This window comes from Pinus tabuliformis, chromosome 5_2 (genome assembly GCF_031772625.1).
Source record: "Pinus tabuliformis cultivar Carrire ecotype Pingquan chromosome 5_2, CPIR1, whole genome shotgun sequence".
In the NCBI taxonomy this organism is placed as follows: Eukaryota; Viridiplantae; Streptophyta; class Pinopsida; order Pinales; family Pinaceae; genus Pinus; species Pinus tabuliformis.
Genome location: NC_142306.1, coordinates 422,862,322 through 422,875,844, shown reverse-complemented (window position 1 = coordinate 422,875,844; position 13,523 = coordinate 422,862,322). Strand labels below are relative to the sequence as shown.

Sequence of the window (13,523 nt, the reverse complement as noted above, 5' to 3'; positions counted from 1 at the left end):
AGTCACCTGAGTGCATTTAGACTAGTAACTAAACATTTTCCTCTTAATGATTAATCTACTTCTATCCCTTATTGCTTTGATTGGCTTAGATTAAACTGTTGAGCCAATTTTATTTGCTACCTATTAACAAACAATTTAAATCTAATCCAATCATGATTAAACAGTATGATTGAATTGTATGAACTAGTGTGGCATTTAAACAATCTGCACACAACTTTTATTTGCAAAAATAAAATTGACTAAGAATAGTGGCATTTGGATGTGCAACACTTTAAGAATTTATTATTTTTTCCTTTATTTCTATCCTAACATTTTATTTTTTTCCTTCTTTTTTTAGGGCATCTATTCTAATATTTTATTTGATATGTACTTATTCATCAAAATATTCCTAACATTTTGTTTCTTTATTCTTTTTCTCCATATCCTAACTTAACATTTTTTTCAAATATATGTTCATTTTTTGCTAACTTACCAAAATCAAAAAAATGCTACAACACCTGCCAAGGCTGAGTCCTTTCTATCAAACTTTTCTCCTCCTTCTTTAACTCTTCGATTTGTTTTGGTAGCTCCTTTGACTCATTAATTTTTGCGAGCCTCTGCAATATTGGAAAAGACTTCGCTTCTCCCTGGTCTAGACCTAGTTTTTTAGAGAGCCAAGAACTCCAGGCGCCGCAGTCTCATACATTTTCTGTTCGGTCGCCATGGCTGCCTCGAATACGACAAGTAAAAGCCAGCAAAAGGAAGGCGAGAAGAAGCAACGGCGGCGGCGGCAGCAACAACAGCCATCGCCAGCGAAACGCCGCAGAGACCTGCGGGAGGATGAAGGCGAGAAAAATGAAGCGATGGCGGAACGAAATGCATCGATTAGGGTTTTTGGTGCTAGGGTTCTGGGAATGGGGCGTCTGAAGCCGAGCCCCTGCTCCCTCCAATGGCACCACAACAGGAAAGGCCGCAGGAATGGCCCCGGTATTGCTCACCCTGCAAAGATTCAGCAACAGGGGAAATCGAGAGCCACAGGAAAGGCCGAGGCTGTGGTGGTCGTCGGACGCAAATGCCAAAGATTATCCAGCATTTCGCACCGGATCCGCTCAGAAGAAGAAGTAAACCCAGCCAGGGTTAACAAAAGCCGTGCTCTGCCTCCCCGGAATGGTCGATACTTTGCATCTCATTTTCAGAACTTTCCAAGCTTCCTGGATCTGCCTAGAAGGAGCATCTGGGATCTGAATGTTTCAACCTCGATTCCTCTTTCAGGCAGCCGAGATCTTACTCATTTCCAGCAAGCGAGTTTCCAGATTCAGATAATTCTTCTGACTGGCAAAACCCTGCTCCTAGAAGTCCAGCCGTCTTTCACAGTGCGCCATCTCTCAAAGATTCTCGAACTGAGGTTGGGGATCCCTTCCTCCCTTCTGCGGCTCCTCTTTGTTGGTAAGCAGCTTGATAACAATCTGCCTCTTTCCTTTTATAATATTGAAAGAAATGCCACAGTGATCCTATCACTTCGACTAAGGGGAGGGGCAGTCGGGCAATCCTCAGCCTCCAAAGGTTTCTCCTACAAAGATGCAGTTCATGTACAGTCTGCCAAGAAGCCTGCCCATTCTGCCGAGGCTCCCAAACCCTTCTTGGTGGATAAAATGGAGGAAACCCCTGCCATTGAAATCACTCATCCATCTTTGGATGATCAATACCAGACATTTGCAGAAACAGCCCTCATCTGCAGATTTAATGGCCTATGGCCCCGCACTACTGATCTATACCAGTGGATCCATTCTAATTGGACCAACAACTGCAAAGTCTTCTTCTGCTTGAAAGGCTTCTTTATTGTAGTCATTGCCTTCAACGAAGATTACCAGAAAGCCTTAAAGGGGGGCCCTGGTTCTGGGGATCAGCTGGACTTTTCCTCTCCCCCTGGTTCCCAGACTTTGACCCCTCCACTGCAGTCATCTCCAAGCTTCCTATCTGGGTCAGGCTTCCAAATCTCCCTGCGCATCTATGGCATTTTGTTGTCTTTCAAGGAATCAGAGACACCCTTGGCCGCTTCCTAGCAACAGATACCTCAAGGGGGGAGAAAGGATTATACACCTATGGCAGAATTTGTGCAGAAATAGACATCAGTAAAGGGCTGCCAGATCAGATCATCCTCAAAGTCGGGGACTTCCATTGGACGCAAACTTTGGACTATGAGAATACAGCCTTCAGGTGTCGCCATTGCCATCAGACAGGGCATCTCCAGAACACATGTGCAGCGTTCCTCGACAAAAAGAAGATTTTCACTCGCAAATCCAAATCCAAGAGTTGGAAACCTTGTGACAGACCCCCTATGGATGACATAGAGTCCTCTAGCTCTGATGAGGAGGACTTGGAAGTGGACGAGGAGAATTTGGAGCAACCGAAGGATCCGCCCTCAGCCAGCGCCATGGATCCTTATGCGCCTCTATTCTCGCAGAAACGTTCTCATGAGTCTTCGCCTTCTGATTCAGACAAGGAGTCTCCTCCTTTAGCTCAGATCAGTCTGCAAGTAGTTCCGGTCCAGCCAGATCCATTTGGTTGGGTCAAAGTCAGCAAAAAGAAAGGAAAAAAATGTAGATTGGAAGATTCTGCCCATGTTGGGTAGACTCCCTAGACCAGCTCGTTCTTTCTGTTCCTCTCTGTTATCTTCTGCTTGTGCCGTGGTTGTTTTTGGGACCGAGGTTGATATCATATCATTTCCGGCTCCCTTGCTCCTTAGCTTCGCTTCTTTGTAAGCTCTGTTTGTACCATATTTCTTTTCTTAATAGATTTAGTCTTAATTCAGAAAAAAAGTATTGGAAAAGACTTCGCATTTGCTGACTCTCCTCTAATTGATATTTCTTTTGTTGCAATTCCTCCCGCAGTTTCTGAACATTTGGATCTTCCTGCAGCGAAGTCCAAATTTTCATGCTCTCATCCAACAATTTTCCACAGTCTGCCAATGTTGTGGAGATGTTGGTCATCCCAGTCTTTAAGCCAATCTCCCTTTGTTCTCGCGCTTCTGGTGGCGTGGCTAGTTGCAACTTTAATTGCAATTCACTGATATTTACCTCATATTTGAATTGTACTACGACAATTTTATCCTTCTTCTCCTTGGCTGCAAGGCTGAGCTTCGCAACCTTGTCTTCTGTTTATTCATCCTCGCGGACATCTATGTCTAGAACTTCCCTGCAGATGGCTTTTACCACCACTTTCAGTCTCTACTATTGTAGCTCTGCATGTTCCTTGTCCTTGATGGCCTGGTCAAGTTGTTTCTTCAGCACATCGCGCTCTTGTTCTATCTGAATGTTTAAGTGTGAAGTTCAATGTTCACGCTCCTTAAGCTCATTTGTGATACCTTGGTGCAATTCATGTAGGACCAGAGTGAGCAGACGGAGTCGAATTGTAGAGCTCCAGCAGGTATTTGCATTATCCTCATCCCAAATGTTGTTTCTATTAGTCTTTCTCGATGGAGTCCTTGGCCTATCTGCACTGGTGGTTTGGATGTTTGCACCCAAATCTTCAGCTCTGCAATACTCTGTTGCACACCTGTGATGAGCTTTCCATAACAATCTTCCACCCTATTCCAGGATTCCATTGTTATTTCCTGAACCTTGTCTCTGCTTTGATCTAGGCCTCCCTTAGTGAGAACCATTGGTGTGATTTATTTTGTTTTATCCACCTTATGCTTCTTTCTACTCTTAATGGTAGCTTCGCCTTGGATCTTTCTTTTCTCTACGATAGTTTTCTGTGTTTCTACCTTTTTTGTCTCCTTAATCGTATCCTCGCCTCCTTGAGGGTCCTCCTCATGGTGTTCTTCATCGTATTTTTCTTCTTCTTGGTGTTCTTCTTCCTCTTCCTCTTCCTTTTCCTCTGCTTTGTGCTCGTTGTCTTTTCCACTGGCTTTGCCATGCTACGAAGTGTCCAACTCTTTTTCTTCTCTCGCAATGTCTCCTGCTTCCTCCAGTGGCGTCATCCATTATGAGGGCCATGTATGTACTACTTCTACTAGATCATACTATTTGACCATATATGGCAATGCATGCCATTTCTTCTTCATCTCTATACGCGCCTGTATGTACAATTTATGAAAATCTGCCTTGAACCTCGCCATAGGGTTGTACTTTTTGTGCAAACTCGATGAAAGGCATGGATGTTGGTTTACTAACATGTGTATATCCATTTGATATAATATATAAAAATATTCTATTCTCGAGCGCTTGTGATGCTTGAGTGGTATGACACAACGAAGCATAACTCGTGGCCTCACATTCATCTGAAGGCACTGAAGGGAACTATGTGTCCTTCGGCTCTTTCCATGCTAACATAGTAATGATCAAGATTAACCGGGCAGAGTGAAAAGATGTACCTTTCTCCTGGACCTCACGGAAGTCATCAAGGAATTCCTTGCATAAATATCCAGCCCAGTTATACTGGACTCCATTTACGCACTACACGTCTAAAGACACCATTGACGCAGGAACTTCATTTTCCCGATGCTTCCTCATAATCTTTCCAGCCAAAATGTGTGCTGCAAAGAGGATTGCTTGGTTTCCGATCAAGTTTATGTCGTAGCCCCTTTTTCCTTTGATCAACTCATACTTCTTCATCGTATTTTCCGCCAAAGTGCAATCCTAATCCTTGCCTATTGACTCCTCTGCGGGGTTCCTCCCTTGGTATGGTAATCTTATGATCCTCCAGATCACCATTTGTTCTATAGGGATTTTATTCCCTATCCACAAGTGTCTATCATGTATCAATACCAAAAATTGGTGCACACACATTGTGTTTTTGAACTTCTAGCGAAGTGCGGTACATTCAACGTATTGAGTAGTCCTATTGCACCAACCCATTCGCCCACCGCTGTGGTTCCAATCTCATCACTCCACTATCTAGGCAGTGAACCTGCTGTAAGTGTTGGCCTAGTGCAAACTGAGGGTACTTCTTCCGGTCATTAGAATCGTAATATGTAAATTTAATCTACGAAATTTTCCCTAAAATCTCTCTTGAAAAGAGCATGGCTTTCGATAATAGTGATGTGAATGTCCCATACTTCGTGTCTTTGGAATCCTTTATTGGTTTGGAACTTGGCTTCCTCGACAGGATGTATGAGGGAAGAGGCGAGATGAACGTTGTGCCACCTTCCTCCACCTGTATTTCCTCCACTTCTTCTTCACTAATATTGACTTGCTCAGGTTGCTTCTGAGGTTTGGCAGGCTTCTTGTCTTGCTTTTTCTTGGTTCTTTCTTCCTTGGTTTGCTTCATCCTTGGTGATTGTCGTTGTTTCTGTGGTGACGGTGTTGCTACTGTGGGTGATGCTACTGCGGGTGTTTCAACTGCTGGTGTAGACATATCAACGGCTTCCATGACTCCAGAGAATCCCTTCTAACAAAAATTCCCCACAATCTCCTCCCAAGATCGCTCAGATGACATACACAAGGAAATCTCTTGCAACTTCATTGCACTATTAATCACTCAAGCTCTTGATTCAAAAAAGTTCTTAATATGAGAGGGAGTAAACTATTTATAACAATTACGGCCTTCGAACCTCATCATTAGATTTGATTTTGTCCTAATTTTGTTCAAATTTCGTCATTAAATGCATATCTATCCTTATATTCTACGAATCTATTGTCTTAAATGCAACTTTACGCGTGTTTCTTGCCTTTTTAATGGTCATAATTCTACTTTCCCTGCGAACTTCGACACATTCCCTATTGCAGCGCATCTATGTCTTACGTCGCGGCTTCCTGCGAACTTTGAAATATTCCCTATTGTAGAGAAGTACTTTCTTCGTCGAATCTCTCTCTACAACATAGTTTATAGTTGAGTGCCCACTTTCAACTGCATGTGACACTAAGACTTTCCTTCTTTCTTCTTTAGGGTGAAGTTGTAGGGGCAGGGTTGTCCCTGTATAACTTCAACCTACTGCCATTTACTTTTCCCTAAATTAATTATCCATTTAACTTTTTTAATTTCACTGCGCCTCCATCAGTAATATACCTAATAGCATATGGTCCTAACCAGTGTGTTTTGAATTTTCCTGGAAATTTCACAAACTTACTATTATAGAGGAGAACAAAGTCTCCTATTTGAAACTCCTTTTACTTAATGTGCCTGTCATGCCGAGCCTTTTCTCTCGTTTTTTGTACTTGTTGATGAAATCCTGCTATAAACTTTTCTTCTTCCAGAGTAAGTAACTGTGACATCCTTTCTTCCATTATGTCAGGGTCTGCCGTATTTGTGAAAGCTACAATTCTTAGGCTAGGGACAATGTATTCCATGGACATCACAACTTCTTGCCCATAAACCAACCTAAAGGGTGTCTGGCCTATCAAGTTTTTGCATGTAGTCCTATAAGCCCATAATACTGCTGGAATCCTAAGATCCCGTCATCCTTGTTTACATTACATACCTTGGTTAGTGCATTTTCCAAAATTTTGCTTCCACAGTTCCATTTGCCTAAGGATGATAAGGAGTGCTCTTTTGGTGGTAAATTTGAAATTCCTTAGTTAAAGCTCCAATGGTCTTATTCAAGAAATCTGACCCTTGGTCACTTATCAATATCTTTGTACACCCAAATCTAAACAGTATGTATTCAAAGATGAACCTCGTAGCAATTTCTGCACTGCAATCCTTCACTGGATATGCTTCGTCCCACCTTATCAAATAATCAGTCGCAGTGATTATATACCTCACACCAATCATTTTTTTCTGATGGATTGATAGGTCCAACAAAATCAATAGCCCATTTATCAAAATCCTGCAATGTTACTTGTGGCATTAGTGGCCTTTCATCTCTTCTTGAAGGTTTTCCTGTTCTTGTATTTTCAGAGCTTGATTTTGTGTCAGAGATGATACACCGCAACTATTCTTCTAATTCTGCTATGCGCCAAATGTTAAAGCTCCTTCATTCATAGAGCTTCGCTTCTCTTCCATAAAGTCTTATTTTTTCCTTTTAAATATCAAACACAAGTCTTTTCATTAGTCTTTCTAACCCATGTAGCTTCAACTTCCTTCTTTCCATCTGCTTTTGTCACATCTCCCCTCCTTGTTACAATATTAATGCGAGGTTCATCGCTCCTTGGTTCCACATTCATCATCTGAATTTTCTGTGTCTGCTATTGGTTTTTATTTTCTTTCATTTCTTCCATAAGTATCAGACACTCCTCAATTACATGATCAAATGATTTGCAATACTTACATGTCGTAGTAGGATTCTGACAATCCCTTGCAAAGTGATCTACCTAGCCATAGTTGTAACAAATAATTTGTCCACGATCTCGACCAGCTCCACCACCTCGAACTCTTCCTTAATAGTTGTCTCAACCACTGCGTTGTCCACTTCCTTCTTGTCCATGTTCTTTAGCTTGCATTCTATAGGCATCAATACTACGCTCCATCATCAATTCATTAGCTCGACAATTGTTCTCATCATGCCCTACTGATTTGTAGAACTTGCAGTACATGTTCCTAGGGCTCTGCACATACTTATGCAATAAGTAGCAATCTTTGTGCGATGTTCACCTCTAGTTTTACATATCTTGCACCATAAGTTGGATTTGGTGCTCCACTAGCCATGTAATTTATGAAGAGAGGGCATTATTCTTTAGAATGGCCTTACAATTTGCACTTCGTACACCATACTTCCTCTCTTACTTCCTTACTTTTCTTCATGTCTCGTATCTACAGAGTCAATTTTTGTTATGAAACCAGCTCAAGAAAAGATAGAAAAGATAGATCAACGCCTTAGAATTCAGCCTCTTCGAGGGGGCAACCTCCTTTACATTACATAAATGAACAATTCTCCGATGATTCAAATGACAAAACCTCCTTTCTATATATAGGAGTCTAAGGAGTCACAATATAATCCAGCCGACCTAACAATAATAATATAAAGCCACAAAATAACAATAGAGGGATTCTATGGGCACATTAATAACAATATGGGGGCAATGGGGGCACAACAATATAAATAAGGGGTATAATACAATAGTAATGGGGTAATCACTAGTATTATAGGGACCCAACATGCCCCTCACCTTCAAAAAAGTGTTGTCCTCAACGCTTGAGTAGTTCTGGATACTTCTGTCTAAAATTCTCATCCTCCCATGTGGAATCTTCAGCGGATAAGTTCTTCCACTTGATAAGGTACTCTGAAATTGATCGATTTCGTAGCTGTCGAGTTCTTGTTTCTATAACTGCTTTCGGTTCCAATATAATTTTTCCTTCCTCGTCAAGTTCTGGCAATATTGTTTGAACTGGGAGCTTGTCGCCTATAACCTTCTTTAAGCATGAAACATGGAAAACTGGGTGCAATCAAGAAGCTGCAGGAAGCTCCAATTTGTATGCCATAGTACCAATCTTTTGCAACACCTTGTATGGACCATAATACTTTGGTGATAATTTATTATCCTTCTTAGCTTGCTTGAGGGACATTTGCTTATATGGTTGTAGTCGTAGGAATACCCAATCACCTACATCAAAACTTCTTTCACTGCGATGTTGATCTGCCTGTTGTTTCATTCTATTCTGTGCCAACACGAGGTTATCCTTTAAGAGTTGGAGGACTTGTTGTTGATGTTCGATGTGATGTTCCACTGCCTGAACCTTAGAATTTTCTCTTAAATATGATGTGATGGATGGTGGTTGATACCCATAAAGTGCCATAAATGGGGTCATTTTTGTTTATGTATGAAAGGAAGTGTTATACCACCATTCAGCCAGAGGCAACCATTTGACCCATTGTGTCTATTTATCAGATACAAAGCAACGAAGATATCCTTCCAAACATTTGCTTACTATCTCAGTTTGCCCATCAGATTGAGGATGATAAGATGAGCTATGAGCTAACTGAGTACCAAGACAAGAAAATAATTATGTCCAAAAATTTCCAGTGAAAATGGGATCTTTGTCACTTACAATAATCTTTGGGTTTCCATGTAGCTTTTGAATTGTTTCCATAAATGCAGTAGAAACTGTACTGGCTTTAAATGGATGTGATAATGCACAAAAGTGTGCATACTTGGTAAGTCTGTCAACTACCACCATGATGACACTCTTTCCCTCAGACTTGGGTAAACCTGTGATAAAATCCATTGAAACCTCCTCCCAACGTTGGCTTGGAATGGATAAAGGTTGTAATAGACCCGGTGTCTTAATTGTTTCAACTTTATTTTGTTGGCAAACCAAACATTCTGCCACAAACTTTTGAATATCTGATTTAAGGCCATCCCAAAAAAATTCCTTCTTAACCCTGTGGTAAGTTTTTAAAAATCCTGAGTGCCCTCCTAAGGGAGAAGTGTGCAATTCCATAAGAATCTTTTGTTTTAGCTGGGAATTCTTACAGAGGTATAAGCGATCTTTGTACCATAACGAATCATTTTGCCAGCTAAATGTATCAGACGTACTGGAATCTTGTTGTAGCTTTCGAATAAGTGCCCACACTTCTTCGTCATTCTTCCATTCCTCCTTGCTTCATTTATCCAATCTGGTTGGATAATAGAAATGGCGCACAACAATGCTTCCACATCCTCATCCTTTCTTGAGAGTGCATCTGCCACCACATTTTGCTTCCCTTTTTTGTAGATGATTTCAAAGTCATAACCCAACATCTTTGTGACCCACTTTTGTTGCTCTTCAGAGGATAATCTTTGTTCTAAAAAGTATTTAAGGCTATCATGATCCGTTTTTACCTTGAAGTGTCTTCCCATTAGGTAGGGTCGCCATTTCTTAAGTGCATGGAGTATTGCCAACATTTCCTTCTCATAAATAGCTTTGCTTAAAAACTTTCCCTTGATTGGACGACTTTCAAAAGCAATGGGTCTTTCATCTTGCATTAGAACAGCACCAATTCCATTTCCTGAAGCATCACATTCCACAATAAAGGTTTTTGTGAAGTCCGGTGTAGCTAAGACCGGTGCTTGGCACATTGCCTCTTTAAGATGTTCAAAGGCCTTTGTTGCTTCCGGAGTCCATGAAAATGCATCTTTCTTCAATAATGTTGTTAGAGGTGCTGCTATTCTCCCATAATTCTTAACAAACTTGCGATAATACCCTGTCAACCCAAGAAATCCTCGCAGATGCTTTATGGATGTGGGGATTTTCCATTCCTTAATGGCTTTAATTTTGCTAGGGTCTACCTTAACTCCTTCATGAGATACAATATGACCCAAATATTCCACCTCCTGGACTCCAAAGAAACATTTGGATCTTTTTGCATATAATTGTTTCTCCTCCAATAGTTGTAGCACCCTGTCAACATGTTCAACATGATCCTTCCAAGACTTGCTGTAGATTAGTATATCATCAAAAAATACTAACACAAATTTTCTAAGGAATGGTTTGAAAATTGAATTCATCAAACCTTGAAATGTTGAAGGTGCATTGGTAAGGCCAAAAGGCATGACCAAAAATTCATAATGACCCTCATGAGTTCTAAATGCCGTTTTCGGAATGTCTTCAATCTTCATTCTGATTTGATGATATCCTGAACGAAGATCCAACTTGGTGAAGTAAATTGATCCATGCAATTCATCCAGTAATTCATCAATGACAGGAATGGGGAACTTATCTTTAATAGTGAGCTTGTTGAGCTCCCTATAATCGGACACATGCGCCATGATCCATCCTTCTTGTGCACCAATACTACTGGAGCAGAGAAAGAACTTTGACTCGGTTGAATTATACCAGCCTCTAGCATTTCTGCAACCATACGTTCAATTTCACTTTTTTGGACATAGGGATATCTGTACGGCCTGATGTTTGGAGGAACACTTCCTGGAATCAGATGAATAGCATGATCATGATCACGCATAGGTGGGAGACCTTTGGGAGTCTCAAATACCTTGGAATGATTGTCCAGGACTTTTTGGAGATCTGGAGAAATAGATGATTCCAATGTGGAAACATCTAGCGAACATAATTGTGCAATTACACCTCTTTGCTCCTTTTTTAGAAGCTTTGTCATACCATTAGAGCTGATTATCTTTCCTGGTTTCCCTGCAATACCCCTTAATTCAACTTCCTTTCCTTCCGTAGAAAATTTGATGAAAAGTTCTTGAAAATTAAAAGCTATTGTACCCAAGGATTGTAGCCATTGGACTCCTAGTACAACATCAGCACCTCCCATTGGAATGGAAAGCATTGGGCTAGTCAATACATATTCTCCCATGGATAGCTTGATATTATGGCACTTTCCAGAGCAATTTATTGTTCCTCCATTTGCAATCATCACTTGACACTCTGGTGCTGGATATAGGAAGCAATTCAATTCTTTTGCTACCCTACAATGAATAAAATTGTGGGTGCTTCCTGAATCAATCAACACTATTACCTTTTTCTTCTTGATTTGTCCTTCTATCTTGATGGTTTGAGGAGTGGTAATTCCCGCCAATGCATTACAAGATATGGTCGGATTTATTTGTTCTTCATCTAGGCTTTGTTCCTGGAGTATATCCTCTTCTTTTGACCTTTCTTGCTCCTTTTCTTCTTCCTCTTCACAATCTATGTAGAATAATTTCTTCTCAGCACACTTATGACCTTTAGTGTATTTGCTATCACAACTGTAACAAACCTTTTGCTCTTTTTTCTTCCAATTGTTGTGGTGTCAACTTATGTGTTGTGGAAGACTAGGGGCAACAACACTTCCGTCTTTATAGTTGTGAGTGGTATGCTTCCTGGTTGCCATAATTTTGCTTTCCATTTTTCTTGCTAACCTGAATGCCTTCTCTAATGAATCAGGTTCCCAAAGGCGAACATCATGTTGGATATTATCCTTTAAAGACCCTATGAACACATCAATCCTATGCTCCTCTGGAATATCTTTTACCCTTATGTTCAATTTTTGGAACTCCTCAATGTGCTCCATTATTGAACCCTTTTGTTTGAGACTTATCAATTGGCTAAAAAAAGTGTTGCTTTTTGTATCCTCATAATGTGCTATCAATTCTTCCGTAAAAATTGCCCAAGTGATAAATTGTTTACGAGAGCAAAGCCATTGATACCATACAAACTGATTTGGTTCCAAATATAAAGTTGCCATACGTACCTTTTGTGTGTTTTGCACATTATTGAGATCGAAGAATTGCTCCATCTGTAATATCCATGTGGCGGGATCCTTGCCATCAAACTTCCTCATATCGATTTTTGGAATATGGTGGGTCTTCGATCCAACATTAGAGTCTATGGAATCATGATTAACATTTCTTTTGTTCTCATCATGAGTTTCCTTTACACCTTTTCACCATTAGTAAGTATTTCTTGTAGAAAATTTGTCAAATCTGTCTTCAAATCTGCCATGTCTGTCTTCAAATCTGTCTTCAAATCTGTCTTCAAATCATCCATCTTAGCTTCCATGCCCTTTATCTTAGATTCCACGCCATTTATCTTAGCTTCTGTTAGCTTTTGTGAGCGTGACATTTGTTGCACTTGTTCTTGTAATTTTGATATATCATGTAGCATTTCTTCCTCTTCTTCATGAGTCATGCTAGAGCTTTCAGGTTCCTTACTAGGTGTTTGCATTTTCTTTCCTCGGGGCATCAGTTACCGATAATAATGCTTTACTATGCCCTTTGAATTCCTTCAAACCAAGCTTATGCAAAAATTTAAAAAAAAACTACACACCTTTTTTCACTTTGTAGAAGCCTGATATTGAATCTGATGTATCTCTGTAATTTCAAATCATCCAGTTCTGAAATTTTGACCTGTAGTAGCCTTCTGAGTCCTCTTTCCAATGCCACAAGTCTGACCCAAATTGGTTTCTCCAAGGAAGAGTTATGCGAAATCTCCCACAGTGACTTGCTTATAGACTAGTTCAGTAGAGCGAACTTGTACGACGTGCCACGAGTCACTGTTTCGACCTTTGGATCTGAAAAATGCATACAAGAAACTACAGTCCGTCCTCTTTCTGTACCTTCTTACGAAATTTCAATCCGATCCTCAGAGAGAAAGTTATGACGATTTTCCCCAGGTCACCTGTTTTGAATGTAATTCAGGAGTCTGCAAAAAGACCAACTTCCTCAGATCATATCTCCGAAATATATCGCGCGAAAAGCTCTGAAATTTGGACCCAAGGTTCAGCGCGATTCTTCTCAAATGGGTTTTTTTTGCGACTTCTGAAACGTCACAGAAAAAAAGTTATAGCGAAAATGCCACGATGACCTGTTTGGAGCAGCGAAACCCTAGAATCCAAAGCTCTGATACCAAATGTTATGAAACCAGCTCAAGAAAAGATAGAAAAGATAGATCAACGCCTTAGAATTCAGCCTCTTCGAGGGGGGCAACCTCCTTTACATTACATAAATGAACAATTCTTGGATGATACAAATGACAAAACCTCCTTTCTATATATAGGAGTCTAAGGAGTCACAATATAATCCAGCCGACCTAACAATAATAATATAAAGCCACAAAATAACAATAGAGGGATTCTATGGGCACAGAAATAACAATATGGGGGTAATAGGGGCACAACAATATAAATAAGGGGTATAACTACAATAGTAATGGGGTAATCACTAGTATTATAGGGACCCAAC

The 13,523-nt window shown here is 40.4% G+C and overlaps 1 protein-coding gene across 1 annotated transcript in view; it reads left to right on the top strand.

Moving 5' to 3' along the window:
- Positions 1-701: 701 nt before the first annotated feature.
- Positions 702-13,523, top strand: part of LOC149159390 (putative LRR receptor-like serine/threonine-protein kinase At1g67720) — a 36,846-nt gene continuing 24,024 nt past the window's right edge. The window contains exon 1 of the mRNA XM_089434289.1: positions 702-1,384. Within this exon, the coding sequence (XP_089290415.1) occupies positions 702-1,384 (683 nt within the window). The remainder of the gene's footprint in view (positions 1,385-13,523) is intronic.